This window comes from Giraffa tippelskirchi, chromosome 6 (genome assembly GCF_054371585.1).
Source record: "Giraffa tippelskirchi isolate mGirTip1 chromosome 6, T2T-mGirTip1v1.2.pri, whole genome shotgun sequence".
NCBI lineage: Eukaryota > Metazoa > Chordata > Mammalia > Artiodactyla > Giraffidae > Giraffa > Giraffa tippelskirchi.
This window is the reverse complement of record NC_137280.1, coordinates 115214012-115230835: the sequence shown is the minus strand read 5'-3', so window position 1 is coordinate 115230835 and position 16824 is coordinate 115214012. Positions and strand designations below refer to the sequence as shown.

Here is a 16824-nt window from a genome sequence, read left to right as displayed (position 1 = left end):
ATTACCATATGTGAAATAGATCACCAGTCCAAGTTTGATGCATGTAACAGGACACTCAAAGCCAGTGCACTGGGACCACCCAGAGGGATGGGACAGGGACAGAGGTGGGAGGGGGTTTCAGGATGGGGGACTCATGTACACCCATGGCCGATACCTGTCAATGTATGGCAAAAACCACTACAATATTGTAATTAGACTTCAATTAAAATAAATACATTAATTAAAAATTATAATAAATAATCATAAACACCATTAAATATATACCATTATGAAAAAAAAAAGAACCCACAGCCAACCATGTCAGAAACTGACCCTACACCAAAACAAGCCAACATCAGATCCAGGATCCACTAGATCCCTGCCCCACAACCACTTCAGAATCCAGTTCTCCCACAAATGAGCCAGTACTAACCCCAGAAGAAGAGAAAAAAAGTGTAGAGGACATATTTGAAGATATAATAGCTGAAAACTTCCCTAATCTTAGAAAAGAAACAGACATCCAAGCCCGGGAAGCACAAAGGATCCCTAATACAATCAACCCTAAGAGGACCACTCCATGACACATTGTTATTAAAATGGCAAAAATTAAGGATAAAGAGTGAATATTAAAAGCAGCAAGGAAAAAGCAACACGTTACATATAAAGGAACTCCCATTAGGCTATCTGCTGACTTTCAGCAGAAACTTTACAGGCCAGAAGGGAGCAGCATGCTATATTTAAAGTGATGAAAGGTTAAAACCTCCACCAAGAATACACTACTTGGATAGGCTCTCATTCAGATTTGATGAATATATCAAAAGTGTTACAGATAAATGAAAGGTAGAAGCCCCTGTTGCAGCCTGGTGGAGCAGAGACCAGAACCTGCCCCCATGACTCAAGGGTGTGGCAGACTGCATCCTCCTGACTGTTCTAGTAAGCATGCCAAAAGGACATACTTGGGGTGGGACGTGCTCTCTGCTCCGCTTCACTGCCTGCCCCTGCATCTGTTCCCATGGAAACAAAGCAAGATATTTCTGATTAACAGCTGAGCCTTAACTTTATCCCGCTTTATGGTGTGCTGATCAAACTTCCCAGTATAGCTATTTCCTAATGATCTCACATGATTTCTATCAATAAAAGTGCAGGCTGAAAGGAGCCATCTGGTCTTCCTGCCACGGACAGCAGGAGGGCCCTCTGACTCCCTCTTGCCAAATTATATGTGTCTGTCTTTTCCTTACGTGCTCACCCGAGTTTCAGGTCTTTCTCATCCGCTGTGCTGGATGCGGCAAGCCCCTTCATTGATCACAGCCTAGTCATCACAAACAGGCTTGCATAACTCAGTGAAGTTATGTGCCATGCCAGGCAGGGCCACCCAAGACAGACGGGTCATAGTGAAGAGTTCTGACAAAACATGGTCCACTGCAGAAGGAAATGGCAACTGACTCCAGTATTTGTGTCTGGAGAACCCCATGGACAGTATGAAAAGGCAAAAAGATACGACATCAGAAGATGAGCTCTGCGGGTCAGAAAGTGTCTAGTATGCTACTAGGGAAGAACTGAGGGCAGTTACTAATTGGTCCAGAAAGAATGAAGTGTCTAGGCTAAAGTGGGAATGATGTTCAGCTGTGGATATGTATGGTGGTAAAAGTAAAGCCTGATTCTGTAAAGAACAATATTGCATAGGAATCTGAAATGTTAGTTCCATGAATCAAGTTAAATTGGAAGTGGTCAAGCAGGTGAAGGCAAGAGTGACATTGACATCTTAAGACTCAGTGAACTAAAATGTACAAGCATGGTCTGATTTAATTCAGATGACCATTACATCAACTACTGTAGGCAAAAATCCCCTAGAAGAAATGCAGTAGCCCTCATAGTCAACAAAAGAGTCCAAAATACAGTACTTAGGTGCAATCTCAAAAATGACAGAATAATCTCGGTTCATTTCCAAGGCAAACCATTCAGCATTACAGTAATCCAAGTCTATGTCTCAACCCCTAATGCCAAAGAACCTGAAGTTGACCAGTTCTATGAAGATTGACAACACCTTTTAGAACTAACACACACAGAAAAATGCCCTTTTCATCATAGGGATGCAAAGTAGGAACTCAAAAGATACCCTGAATAACAGGTAAGTTTGGCCTTGGAGCACAAAATGAAGCAGGACAAAGGCTATCAGAGGTTTTCCAAGAGAATCCCCTGGTCATAGCAAACACCCTTTTCAAACAACCCAAGAGACGACTCTACACATGGACATCACCAGATGGTCAATACTGAAATCAGGTTGATTATATTCTTTGCAGCGGAAGATGGAGAAGCTCTATACATTCAGCAAATAATAAGACTTGGAGCTGACTTTGGCTCAGATCATGAGCTCCTTATTGCCAAATTCAGGTTTAAATTAAAGAGAGGAGAGAAAACCACTAGGCCATTTAGGTATGATCTAAATCAATCCCCTTATGATTATACAGTGGAGGTAATGAATAGTTTCAAGGGATTAGATCTGGTAGAGAGAGTGCCAGAAGAACTATGGTTGGAGGTATGTAACACTGTACAGGAGGCAGTGACCAAAACCATGCCCAAGTAAAAAGAAATGCAAGAAGGCAAAGTAGTTGTCTGAGGAAGCTTTACAAATAACTGAGCAAAGAAGAGAAGCAAAAAAAAAAAAAAAAAAAAAAAGAAGAGAAGCAAAAAGCAAGGGAGAAAGGGAAAGATATATTCAACTGAATGTAGAGTTCCAGAGAATAGCAAGGAGAGATAAGGCCTTCTTAAATAAACAGTGCAAAGAAACAGAGGAAAGTAACACAATGGGAAAAACTAGAGATCTCTTCAAGAAAATTGGAGATATCAAGAGAACATTTCATGCAAGGATTGGCATAATAAAGTACAGAAATGGTAAGGACCTAACAGAAGCAGAAGAAATTAAGAAGAGGTGGCAAGAATACACAGAAGAACTATACAAAAGAGGTCTTAATGACCCAGATAGTCATAATGGTGTGGTCATTCATCTAGAACCAGACATCCTGGTGTGATATCAAGTGGACCTTAGGAAGCATTACTATGAACAAAGCTAGAGGAGATGATGAAATTCCAGCTGATCTATTTAAAATCCTAAAAGATGCTGCTGCTAAAGTGTTGTACTCAATGTCAGAAAATATAGAAAACTCAGCAGTGACCACAGTATTGGAAGAAGTCAGTTTTCACTCCAGTCCCAAAGAAGGGCAATATCAAAGAATCTTCAAACCAATGTACAATTGTACTCATTTCACATGCTAGCAATGTTATGGTCAAAATCCTTCAAGCTAGGCTTCAGCACTATGTGAACTGAGAAATTTCAGATGTACAAGCTGGGTTTAGAAAAGACAGAGGAACCAGAGGTCAAAGTGCCAAAATTCACTGAATCATGGAGAAAGCAAGGGAGTTCCAGAAAAACATCTAATTCTGCTTCATTGACTACAGTAAAGCCTTTGATGGTGTGGATCACAACAAACTGTGGAAAATTCTTAAAGAGATGGGAATACCAGACTACCTTAACCTGTCTCCTGAGAGACCTATATGTGGGTTAAGAAGCAACAGTTAGAACCATACATCGAACAATTTACTGGTTCAAAATTGGGAGAGGAGTATGACAAACCTCTTTATTGTCACTCTGTTTATTTAACTTATATGCAGAGTACATCATGTGAAAAGTCAGACTAGATGAATCACGAGCTGGAATCAAGATTGCCAGGAGAAATATCAACAACCTCAGATATGCAGATAATACAACTCTAATGGTAAAAAGTGAAGAGGAGCTAAAGAGTTTCTTGAGGGTGAAAGAGGAGAGTGAAAAAGCTAGCTTGAAGCTCAACATCAGAAAATTAAGATTGTGGCATCTGGTCCCATCACTTCATGGCAAACAGAAAGGGAAAAAGTGGAAACAGTGACAGATTTTATTTTCTTTGGCCCCAAAATCACTGCAGGTGGTGACTGCAGCCATGAAATTAAAAGACGCTTGCTCCCTGGAAGGAAAGCTATGACAAACTCAGCCATATCTGACTCTTTGTTACCCCATGGACTGCAGCATGCCAGGCTTCCTTGTTCTTCACCATCTCCCGGAGTTTGCTCAAACTCTTGTCCATTGAGTCAATGATATCGTCAAACCATCTCATCCTCTGACATCCCCTTCTCCTCCTGCCTTCAGTCTTTCCCATCATCAGGGTCTTTTCCTATGAGTTGGCTCTTCACATCAGGTGGTCAAAGTATTGGAACTTCAGCTTCAGCATCAGTCAGTCCTTCCAACGAATATTCAGGATTAGTTTCCTTTAGGATTGACTGGTTGGATCTCCTTGCAGTCCAAGGGACTCTCAAGAGTCTTCTCCAGCACCACAATTCAAAAGCATCATTTCTTTAGCGTTCTGACTTCTTCATGATCCAACTCACCTCCATACATGACTACCGGACAAACCATAGCTTTGACTATGCAGACATTTGTCAGCAAAGTGATGTCTCTGCTTTTTATTACACTGTCTAGGTTTGAATTATGGTGCTGGAGAAGACTCTTGAGAGTCCTTTGGACAGCAAGGAGATCAAACTAGTCAGTTTGCCCATGTTTGCATGGCTAGTAAATGCAAAACCAAAACATGAGATGGAAAATTCTGGAAAATTTAAATCACATCATGCTGTTTTTGAGCAAAAATGTCTTCACAAGGAGAAGCTGTCTAATCTTGGAAAAATTATTATTTAGGAGCTTCTATTTTCACCTTTCTCTTATTCTTTGTTTACCCAGCATCCTTCAGATCCATAATACGGTCTCTAAGAACTGGAGATCCTTTTGTTCAAGAACAATACTTGTTTCCTGTCAGATATAGTTCTCATCACAGATGAATGCAGGATCACTTATGGTTATTAAATTCCCATCTTGTGAGTTGGTTAGTATAAACAGAATTCCCCTGACCTAAGTGAAATTACATTTACATTTATGACCCTGTGAAACTTGGGGAAATACACTGAGGTGATGATTAGTAGAGTGAGGTGGAAGAGTCAAGAATCCATCTGCCTGCCTGTCTCTCCAATGGACACCAAAATTTCTACTGGATCCCAGACCCTCATCCCCATTCTCAACCCTAGATTTCCAGTTCCCTGCAGAATATATACAATTCCTGATACTTAAACAAAAAACAACCCAACTGTTACTCCCATCTGCATATCCTAAAAAAGTAATATCTCCTTCTCTTATCTTATTTCTTTAAAATAATACCACTGTCCCAATTATTCAAGCTCAAAATGATCCATGTTGGATGCCCCATGCACCCTAATCTAATCCCTTTCCTGTTTCTGTCAATGTGCCCTTAATGGAGACTCTTGCTTTTTATACCTGGCCTCTATTTTCATCCCTTGCATTTCCACTGTCTTCTGAGTATCACACTTTTGCCAGCATTCATGCAATATCTCCATCCTGAGTGCCTCTTTGTCACCACAAGCCACAGGCACTTCACAGTGTACCTCTCTGTGATCACTTCACTCCTCAAGACTGTGAGCAGAGATTTCCCTCTATCCCATTGAAGATTTATGTGGTTTGCTTTCCCTTTCCAGCTTTTTGTGCTAAACCACCTCTTAGGTGAGCCTTACACTCCACCTGAACTTACATCTGCAGCTTGCCTAACACTACTTTTCTTTGCTCCTTTTGATTTTACACATGCTGTTCCATTCATCTGGCATATCATCCTTCAAACTATTCCTCTGAAAACATTGTTGTTTTTCAGGGTTCAACTCAGATTTGCTTCTGCTATGAAGATGCCCTGATGGTCCTCATACACCAGGTGATCCCTTCCTCTGTGCCCTCCCACATCACATTCATTGACCCAAGAATGCACTCCTTAGGTTGCATAAGATGTCTTTGTTTCTCCACTCAACAATCAGAGGGTTAAACCATAACCTGAAACTTAAGTCACTCAAGATGATATCACTCTTGTGCTTATGATATGCCAATGGCTTGGCTGTGCTACATTTTATTCATATGGATTTGTTTGTTTGTTTACCTCTTCTCCAAATAAAACCTATGTTCTTTATGCCACTTTTTCCAACAGGGTGATCTCTGGTTTCTAGCATAGTGGCTGGCATATATTATGTTCTCAGTAAGTACTGTTGAATGATTAATTATAATATGCAGATCCCTCAAGAAACTAGTGTAGCACTTCTCATGCTTATCTTTTTCTGCTCTCTAACTTCATCCCTTTCTCTGGGTGTTAAATTTCTTTAAAACTGAAAAATCCTTTCCCTAAGATTTTAGTTACTGTCTACTTTTCTTCCTAGAAATGACACTGTAAAGAAGAAATCTTGTGTCTGTGATATTCTGTCAGGGATGGGTTGACTCTATGTCTCACACCAGCCATCCCCTTCAGCCCCTTCCCCACTCACCTTTTGTCTTCCTGCTTTAGACCACTCTTCCACTTAGGAACCCTTTGCTGAGCACCCCAATCCACACAGAAAGAGGAAATGAAAAAAACAATGAGAAATCAAGGAAAGAAAAAGAGAAGTAGATCAAAGAAAGAACACTAGAAAAAAAGGCTGAGGAAAGACATACTATTATTTACATAGTGAGTGCCTGCTGCTGCTGCTGCTAAGTCGCTTTAGTCGTGTCCGACTCTGTGCGACCCCATAGATGGCAGCCCAGCAGGCTCCGCCGTCCCTGGGATTCTCCAGGCAAAAACACTGGAGTGAGTTGCCATTTCCTTCTCCAATGCATGAAAGTGAAAAGTGAAAGTGAAGTTCCTCAGTCGTGTCCGACTCTTCGCGACTGCATGGACTGCAGCCTACCAGGCTCCTCTGTCCATGGGATTTTCCAGGCAAGAGTACTGGAGCGGGTTGCCATTGCCTTCTCCAGTGAATGCCTACCCTTCTTTAAAAAAATAAAAAAGTCACCTCTGCTTGAGGAAACAAGATGAAGAAATTCTGATAAGAAAATAAAAATGGGGCAAAAAAGGTAGCAATCAGCAACAGAAACTGCAAGAAAGATAGGGGTGGGTGACAGGAGAAAGACCCTCACTAACCTTCAAGTGGATTCCCTGGAAGAAAAAAGTATTCAGCAGGTCCCCTGTGAAGATTTCAGCATCAAATTCATTTTATTGTCCTCCTCTTGTATGTTTGCAGTTATGAAGTCAGAGAGGACAGGGAGGAGCCTCCCAGCTCTGACCTCCTTTCTCAGCCTCCACCAACCTCTCAGCCAGGCTGTGGGTGTCCTTGTCACCCTCAGGCTCCCTGCAACTTCCTAGCTTAGGCAGTGAGGCTCAGACAGACAACAGTCTCTGCTCAGCAAAAAGGAAAGGGAAAAATGGACTTAGTCAAGGAGATGGTGTTGGGCAGATGGAAACAGAGTCAGTATCTATGTATCTGAGCTCACCCTCTGATGTCTGTCCACCTGCCATAGGTTGCCTCCCAGGCTGGGTTGCAGAACTGTCTCCCACTGCCCATGAGGTACTTAACACAGAACCTGAGTGAGGAAGGTAATACTGTCCACTCCCAGGGGAGCCCTTAAACTCCAACCCAAGAATAGGAGCTCCCAAGCTTGCAATTAAAGAAACTCAAACAGGGAGCTTGGGGACAGGACCACAGGAAAGGGCAGTGGGGACAGTGTGAGGAAACTTGGTCATGAGAGGGGCACAGGACAGCCAGGGCACAGGAATGAGGGGCAAATTCCTTGGTGTTCTACTCCCACCACAAACATATACCAATGGTTACTCAGTGACCTCCAGGGTCCACATGGAATCTCTACCCGTGACCATCTCCCTGCCATCCACACTTGTTCTTCACCTGTCCCATAAAATCAGCCCACACTGACTGAGGGCCAGTGATATGCAAGAGCTTGGTGAGCTGTGCTTGAATCAAAAGTGAAGCCTTAACCCAGTCCTGGCCCTTAAGTTTTACAACCAAGTGAGAAGGAAAGAGCACCTACCTTCACTAGAGTCAGATGATACTGTGGAAGCTGGATGTCTTCCCATATACTCTGTCAGATATTTCTGTGAGCTTACTGCCATTACCAGTTTCCTGTGGTCTAATTATTATGTCTGTCATCTCAGTATAATCATGGACAGCACTTCCTTTCACTCTCGGGGGTGTCCCAGGTTGGATGATAATTTAAATAGTCACTTTGACTTTGGCTTTATGTCCCATGGAAGTAGATGGATTTTCAAAATGACCAGTTCATTGGAAATCAAATGATCAGGCCATTAATTTCTGTCTTTCTTTTAACTCTTTGGTGTATGACTGTTTTTTAGTCTTTCATTTTAGTTTTAAAATTAATTTTTATTGGATTATAGTTGTTTTACAATGTTGTGTCAGTTGCTTCTGTACAGTAAAGTGAATCAGCTATATGTATACACATACCTCTTCTTTTCCTTCCCTGGTGGCTCAGCTGGTAAAGAATCTGCCTGCAATGTGGGAGACCTGGGTTTGATCCCTGGGTTGGGAAGATCCCCTGGAGAAGGGAAAGGCTACCCACTCCAGTATTCTGGCCTGCAGAATTTCATGGACTATACAGTCCATGGGGTTGCAAAGAATCAGACATGACTGAGTGACTTTCACTTTCACTCATTTAGGCCACCATAGAGCATTGAGTAGAGTTCCTTGTGATATACAGTAGGTTGTCATTAGTTATCTATTTTATACATAGTAGTATGTATATGTCAATCCCAATCTTTTAATTTATACCACCACCCCTTTTTCCTGTTTGTATCCATACGTTTGTTCTCTATGTCTGTCTCTATTTCTGCTTTTCAAATAAGTTCATCTGTATCATTTTTGTGGGTTCCACATATAAGTGATATTATACAAAATTTGTTTTTCTCTTTCTGACTTACTTCACTGTGCATGACAGACTCTAGGTCCATCCACATCTCTGCAAATGCCACAATTTTGTTCCTTTTTGTGGCTGAGTAATATTCCATTTTGGGCTTCCTTGGTAGCTCAGTGGTAAAGAATCAGCCACCAATGCAAGAGACAAGGGTTTGATCCCTGGATCAAGAAGATCTACTAGAAAAGGAAATGGCCACTAACTCCAATATTCTTGCCTGGAAAATCCCATGAACAGAAGAGTCTGGTGGGCTACAGTTCATAAGGTCACAAAAGAGTTGAACATGACTGTTGCTAATCAACAAACAGCAAAACAAATATTCCATTTTATATATGTACCACATCTTATTTATCCATTCCTCTGTTGATGGCCATTTAGGCTGCTTCTATGTCCTGGCTATTTTATTTTATATTGAGTATTGTTGATTAACAATGTGTTAGTTTCAGGTGTGCAGCAAAGTGATTCAGTTATACATATACATGTATTTATTCTTTTTTTCAAATTCTTTTCCCATTTAGGTTGTTGCACAAGATTGAGCAGAGTTCCTTATATGACTGGTTTTATTTTCACAAAAACAATAAAACATGTTTTACCCGCCATACAAAGTTCTTGAGGCTTTCAGTTGGAGCTGATATACAGATAGGACAGATTAGTTTAGAGGGCTGAGAGAAGATGATTGAAAGAAGACCTGGGAAGACACAGGGAGATGGAGAGAGAGGGACGTAGGAAAAAAATAGGCCTCTGTCAGACTAGTGCCATGCAGAATAAAGTGGCTTCTGAGGAAACCCCTTAGAGTCAATTCACGCTTTCTGTTTTAACCTCCTCTGCTCACTCTGCACTACCTGGTGACCTATGCCGGTTCCCCCATAAGTACCTGGTGTTTTCACACCTCCATACTCTTTGTTCAAGTTAATCTCCCACTGGAAGTTACTCGGCCTGCTTTGTCTTTTTTTATTGAAATTTTTTTCTGTAAAGACCCATCTAAATCTCATTGTTACTATTCTTACCCTCCAAAGATTCACTCCACATCCCTTCAGCTTTTGTTATCTCTTGCATTCTATTGTCTGTTGTTCGTTTTTCAGTCACTAAGTTATGTCTGGCTCTTTGCAACCCCATGGACTGCAGCACACCAGGCTCCCCTCTCCTTCACTATCTCCCAGAGTTTGCTCAAACTCATGTCCATTGAGTCAGTGATGCTATCTAACCTTCTCATCCGCTGCCACTCCCTTCTCCTGCCTTCAGTCTTTCCCAGAATTAGGGTCTTTTCCAATGAGTTGGCTCTTTGCATCATCAGGTAGCCAAAAAATGGGAGCTTCAGCTTCAGTATCAGTCCTTCCCATGAACACATGAACACGCAGGGTTGATTTCCTTTAGGGTTGACCGATTAGATCTCCTTGCTGTCCAAGGGACTCCCAAGAGTCTTCTCCAGCACCACAATTCAAACGCATCAGTTCTTCAGCACTCAATCTTCTTTATGTTCCAACTCTCACATACATACATGACTGTGGGAAAAACCATAGCTTTGACTACATGTACCTTTGTAGGCAGAGTGCTATCTCTGCTTTTTAACATGCTGTCTCTGTGTGGCATAGCTTTCCTTCCAAGGAGTAAACGTTTTTAATTTCATGGCTGCAGTCACCATCTGCTGTGCTTTTGGAGCCCAAGAAAATAAAATCTGTCACTGTCTTCACTTTTCCCCCATCTATCTGCCATGAAGGTCAGGAAGCCATGATCTTAGTTTTTTGAATGTTGAGTTTTAAGCCAGCTTTTCACCTCTATCAAGAGGCTCTTTGGTTCCTCTTCACTTTCTGCCATTAGAGTGTTATCCTTTGCATATCTGAGGTTATCTATATAATTGGCAATTATTCTATTCTACAATGTGAAATCTGTTATGCATGCAGGCTCAGTTGCTTTAGTCATGTCCAACTCTTTGTGACCCTGTGGACTGTAGCCCGCCAGGCTCCTCTGTCCAGGGGGATTCTCCAGGCAAGAATACTGGAGTGGGTTGCCATTTCTTCCTTCAGGGAATCTTTCCGACCCAGGGATCGAACCTGTGTCTCTTAGGTCTCCTGCATTGGTAGGCGGGTTCTTTACCACTAGTGCTACCTGGGAAGCCCTGGGAACTCTGTTAGGTTACTATTTATTTTACCTACAGAGTGATCAGGTGAAACTTAATTGCCTACAGCCAAGAAACAGCTTTATGTTTAGCTGGGACTACATTCACTCCTGGAAAATCTTTCTCTGTGTTTTATGGAGCTAAGACTGATACCAGAGCTCTCTGGGCAGCTTTAGGTTAAGTCTCATCCCATTTAGTTAATAAAGACTAGCTTTCAGGTAAGCTATGATTCAGCCTGATACAGGTCACAGCTTAGATCTCCCAGCCAATCCAAAATTTTCACATGGCCCCTGCCTAGCTCAGGCCTGATTGGGAGCTTAGGGATCCACCATAGGAAAGAGGAGAAGAATGACATTTCACTCATTCTCCTACCCCTCTCATTCTGAGACTTATGGATCTCTTTTCCTTCTTTTGTTTTCTGGGGTTGGAGAAGAAATCCTGCTGGTGGGGCAATCTGTTGAAGAATATACATCAGTGTCATGGGCTGTTTAAATCAAAGATGATGTAATATGCTGAATTTCCTTTTTTCTTTTTTGGTGCTCAGTGTTTATGTTTGTGTCTTTGTTTTTGTACTTGGCCAAGTGAGAGACTTTATTTTTGGGGGCTCCAAAGTCACTGCAGATGGTGACTGCAGCCATGAAATTAAAAGACACTTACTCCTTGGAAGAAAAGCTATGATCAACCTAGACACCATATTAAAAAGCAGAAACATTACTTTGCCATCAAAGGTCCATCTAGTCAAAGCTATGGTTTTCCTAGTAGTCATGTATGTATATGAAAATTGGACTATAAAGAAAGCTGTGTGCCAAAGAATTGATGCTTTTGAACTGTGGTGTTGGAGAAGACTCTTGAGTCCCTTGGACTGCAAGGAGATCAAACCAGTCAATCCTAAGGGAAATCAGTCCTGCATATTCATTGGAAGCCTGATGCTGAAGCTGAAACTCCAATACTTTGGCCACCTGATGCGAAGAACTGACTCACTGGAAAAGACCCTAGAAAGGTTGAAGGCGGGAAGAGAAGAGGATGACAGATGATGAGATGGTTGGATGGCATCACTGACTCAATGAAAATGTGTTTGAGCAAGCTCCAGGAGTTAGTGATGGACAGGGAAGGCTAGCGTGCTGCTGTCCATGGGGTCAGACACGACTGAGCGACTGAACTGAGCTGAAGTTTGGTTCAGTCTCTGTGTTGTATATAGCTAGTCAATTATTCTTTTTAGTAGCTGCAATGCTTGAGAATATGTTTTTATTTTTTGACCACTTGCTGATAGCTATCAGAAAAACAGTGAGCAAAAATTAACCCCTTTTGTTTGAGTTTGCAATTGAATGAATGGACAAAAATGTGGTACATGTCCACAATGGAATACTACCCAGCCATAAGAAGAATGAAATAATGTCATTTGCAGCAACATGGTTGGACCTAGAGATTATCATATTAAAGTAAAGGAAGCCAAAGACAAATATCATATCACTTATATGTGGAATCTAAAAAATGATTCAAGTGAACTTATTTACAAAACAGACACAGACTCACAGACATAGAAAACAAATTTATGGTTACCAAAGGGGAAGACTGGGGGAGGGATAAATTAGAGTTTTGAGAGTAATATATTCACCTTACTGTTTATAAAATAGATAAACAGCAAGATCTACTGCATAGCAAATGAAACTATACTCAGTATTTTGTACTAACTGATGAGGGAAAATAATCTGAAAAAAGAATATGTGTGTATGTATATATGAATCATGGTATATATAATATCAGTAAATAAATAAATATTAAGAAGAAAATGTTTTCCAGAAACAAAAGTTATTACACAGAGAAAACATTCATCCATCAGAGAAGAAGTGTGGGAGAGGGCTGGACCAAGAGGGGAGAGACCTGTCACTGGGAGTCAGTGGAGTGGTCTCACCTGAGAAAGAGACCCATGGCTGGGTCAGGTCTAGCTTTTGGCTGAGAAATTTTATTCTCTGCCACTCCTTGCTGCCACTCATTGCTCTCCTCTTTGATGTGACTAAGGAAAGTTGCTTCTGTTTTCACAAATCCCTGGAGACCCCTCCTCTGCCATATCTTTGTCTCCAGTCTGCAAATTAAACTCCAAGGGAAGGAAACCTCTTTGCAAAGTTCTCTGTTCTCAGCTGCTCCAGCAAACAATCTCCTAGGGGGACATGGAGAGGAAAACTGGGGAGTAAGAGCAAGGGACTTCACCAGTCTAAGCCCCAGTTTCCTGGCCTGCAAAAGGGATGTAATGTTGTTCACTATGAAATGTTTGTAGTGATATTAAACTGAGTAGACAATCAGGTCATTTCTCCCTGGCAGATTCTCAGGATTGTAGTTACTATTAGTGCCTCCCATTCTCTCCAAGCCTGGAAACAGAAAACAGCAAATATCTCCCTGTGGTTTGGTCCAACTTCCAGAACCCAGTTCTGTCCTCTTTTTTCTCTGTGCATACAACAAAAGCATTTTGTTCCAGGTAAAGATAATTTTATTGCAAATGTGTACAAGAATTGGTATAGAGTTTAGCTAGGTGGATACAAGTAATACCAATAGTTCAATTAAAAACGTTCAAAAATAAGATTACAAATAACAGATCTAATTCTCTCATTTATTTCTTCTTAATCTCCCAAAGGAGAAATAGTATAGTCAACTTTGCTATTTTAGAAACTAAAATAAAAAGTGACAATTTTGTTGGAGGATTTTATATACACAGCACTTAAAAATGACTTTTCTATGTGTCAGGCACTGTGAATATACAAATGAACCAATATTTACCACTTTCCTCATGAATCTCACTTTATTCTTGAAGAATATGACTCTAAGAAATCTTTATAAAGTTCTCAGTTACATAGGGTGAAGACTGAGATTTTATTAGCTTTATTTGGTCATCTAGAAGCATTTCATCAAAGACACTAGCGTGAGACAATATATTAATAGGAAAAAATTGATATCTATGTATACTCATAAAGAATATATGTGCCTGGTACATAGTAGGCTATAAATCAGTGGTAGGGATTAGCAGTAAGAGTTAAGGAGTTCTTGTTCTCTCTCTCTCTTTCTATCTATCTATCTATCTATATATATATAGGTCCAGTTCATTTCAGTCTTTCAGTCGGGTCTGACTCTTGGTGACCCCATGAACTGCAGCACACCAGGCCTCCCTGCCTATCACCAACTCCCGGAGCTTGCTCAAACTCATGTCCACATATATATATAACAAACATATATATATAACAGACTTGTGGTTGCCTTGGAGGAGAGGGAGAGAGTGAGACATGGATTAGGAGTTTGGAATTAGCAGATGCGAACTATTATATAGAGTGGATTTACAACAAGATCCCACTGTACAGCACAGGGAACTATGTTCATTATCCTGTAATAAACCATAATGAAAAAGAACATATATATACATGTATATATATGTGTGTGTACACACATGTATAACTGAATCACTTGACTGTACAGCAGAAATTGACACAACTTTGTAAATCAACTATACTTCAATAAATTCAAAAAAACAGTAAAGGAGTTCAGCTTGAGGCATTCTCTGACTGTAGAAGTAAATCCAGTTTTAAATGCTAAGTAATAGCAACCCCAGAGCCTACTTATACACAGTACTTGAGCTTACAAAGTTCTGCACTTCATTTCCATGTATTTTCCAAAAAAAAAAAAATGATCCAAAAAGATTGAGAGGAGGGAAGCTGGTGTTTTACCAGAGATAGAAAGTATTACTTTGTAGTTTAAAAGACACCTCCTGAAAACTTCAGGGTCATGAGCCTCATTATTAATGAGAAAACCAAGACTCAGATAGAAAATGTATGTAACATCACAAAGCCAGGAGTGGCAGAGTCAGGCACAAAATACCCTAACTCTTCAGTGCTGGTTGACAATCCTGCAATCGTCCAACCCTTTTCTCAGGGATCCCATCACCTCCCGATTTCTTAAGCTATAAATGAGGGGGTTCAGCATAGGAGTAAGGACTGTGTAGAAGACAGATACCACCTTGTCATGGCTTGGGGCCCGGTAGTGCTTAGGTCTCAGATAGATGAACATGGCTGCCCCATAGAAGAGGAACACAGCTGTCAGGTGGGAGGAACATGTGGCCAGAGCCTTTCTGACAGCCTGAGCAGAGTGCATGTGGAGCACAGTTCTCAGGAGGCGAGCATAGGAGGCCACAATGATGGAGAAGGGAAGAAACAGCATGAAGACACAGCAAGCAAATATCACATTCTCAAAAATGGATGTGTCTATACAGGCCAACTTTAACAAGGATAACATCTCACAAAAGAAGCGGTCCACCTCCCTCAAGCCACAGTATGGAAATGTCATTACTACCACCATCTGGATCAAACCATCTATTATTCCAAAGGCCCAGGAGCTCCCAACAATTTGGAGACAGACCCTCTGACTCATGAGGATGGGATAGTGAAGTGGGTGGCTAATGGCCACATAGCGGTCATAAGCCATGAGTCCTAGCAAGAGCCCTTCAGAGCCCACAAGACAGACAAAAAGGCCAATTTGCATGCCACAACCCACAAAGGAGATGGACTTCCTGCCAGACAGGAAGTTGGCCACCATCTTGGGCACATTGGTACAAACCAACATGAGTTCCATGAGGGAGAGCTGACTAAGGAATAAGTACATGGGTGTATGAAGTTGAGGATCCACGAAGATGAGGAGGATATTCCCACAGAGGGCCACTATGAAGACCATCATGACTGCTGAGAATAGAACAAGGTCAGTGGGACTGTGGGAAAAGATGCCTAGGAGGACAAAGTCATCTGCGGATGATTGATTCAACCATATCTCCATGGCTCAGCTGATGTTCCTGGTCACCTGAGAACACGGGCAAAAATTATTGAATTGACTGACATATCTTTATTGGCAGAAAAGTCATAAGACCAATGGGGAAAAGAAATGATTGGTGCCCAAACCTCAAAAGAACAATGTGGTCAGATATAGAGAATAAACTGGTGGTTACAGGTGGGGAGAGAGAAGGGAGGAGGGGCAATATAGGGGTAGGAAAGTGAGAAGTACAAACTATAGGTATAAAATAAACTACAAGGATATATTGTGCAACATGGAAATATAGCCAATATTTTATAATAACTACAAATGTATATAATCTTTAAAAATCATGAATCACTATATTGTACACCTGTACAGCAACTATACTTTAAAAAAAAAAAACAACAACAGTGTGGTCTTCAGTTGCAATGAAATTTTTAAAATAACCCCAGGATCAGGGCCTCGATAAAAGTTGGCTGATAAGAATTCAAAGTAATACCCTCAGTTATCCTCAGTAGAAATCCAAGAGCTTTCTTGTAAAATCTTTATAACTAATGTCTTCCACATGGATTGAACCATTTACTCACAGTCTGATAAAATTTCTAATTAATTTATTTGGAACACATCAAAGAAAATTGGATTTCTCTTGATTTTGGACAGGAATTTTTTTTTTTTCTAAATATGTTATATGGAAGGGAACCAGAGACTTGTCCTGATTTTACACTGACAAATTCAAATTTCAAATCAAGAAATAAAAATTGTGCATATTTAAAAAGATAACACTGCCTTGATGATAGTGGTAATATCTGAACCCAAGGAAAATAAATGATTATAAGCAACTGAATGAAAAGCATTATAATATTCTGACCACAACTTTGTTGTTGTCCTCATGTTCTCACCAGGATAACCTTGTCTTCGTTTTCAAAGTCATTTCCAGCTTTTAGATTTCACCCTCTTCTCTCTCATCAGCCACCTTCTTTTTAAAAAAAATTATGTATTTTTAATTGGAGGATAACATCAGCACGAACCAGCTATATGTATATATATGTTTCCCTCCTTCTTGAACCTCCCTCCCACCGCCCATCCATCCCACCCTTCTAGGTTATCAGTCACCTTC

The 16824-nt window shown here is 40.8% G+C and overlaps 1 protein-coding gene across 1 annotated transcript; it reads right to left on the bottom strand.

The window, feature by feature from the left end:
- Positions 1-14792: 14792 nt before the first annotated feature.
- On the bottom strand, positions 14793-15731 carry LOC145510580 (olfactory receptor 2V2). Its single transcript, XM_081502193.1, has one exon. The coding sequence runs from the start codon at positions 15729-15731 to the stop codon at positions 14793-14795; it is 939 nt and encodes a 312-aa protein (XP_081358319.1).
- Between the last annotated feature and the right edge of the window lie 1093 nt (positions 15732-16824).

What these genes read in the sequence shown, in the direction of transcription:
- LOC145510580 (XM_081502193.1), bottom strand. Translation starts at nt 15,731, where the DNA reads ATGGAGATATGGTTGAATCAATCATCCGCAGATGACTTTGTCCTCCTA.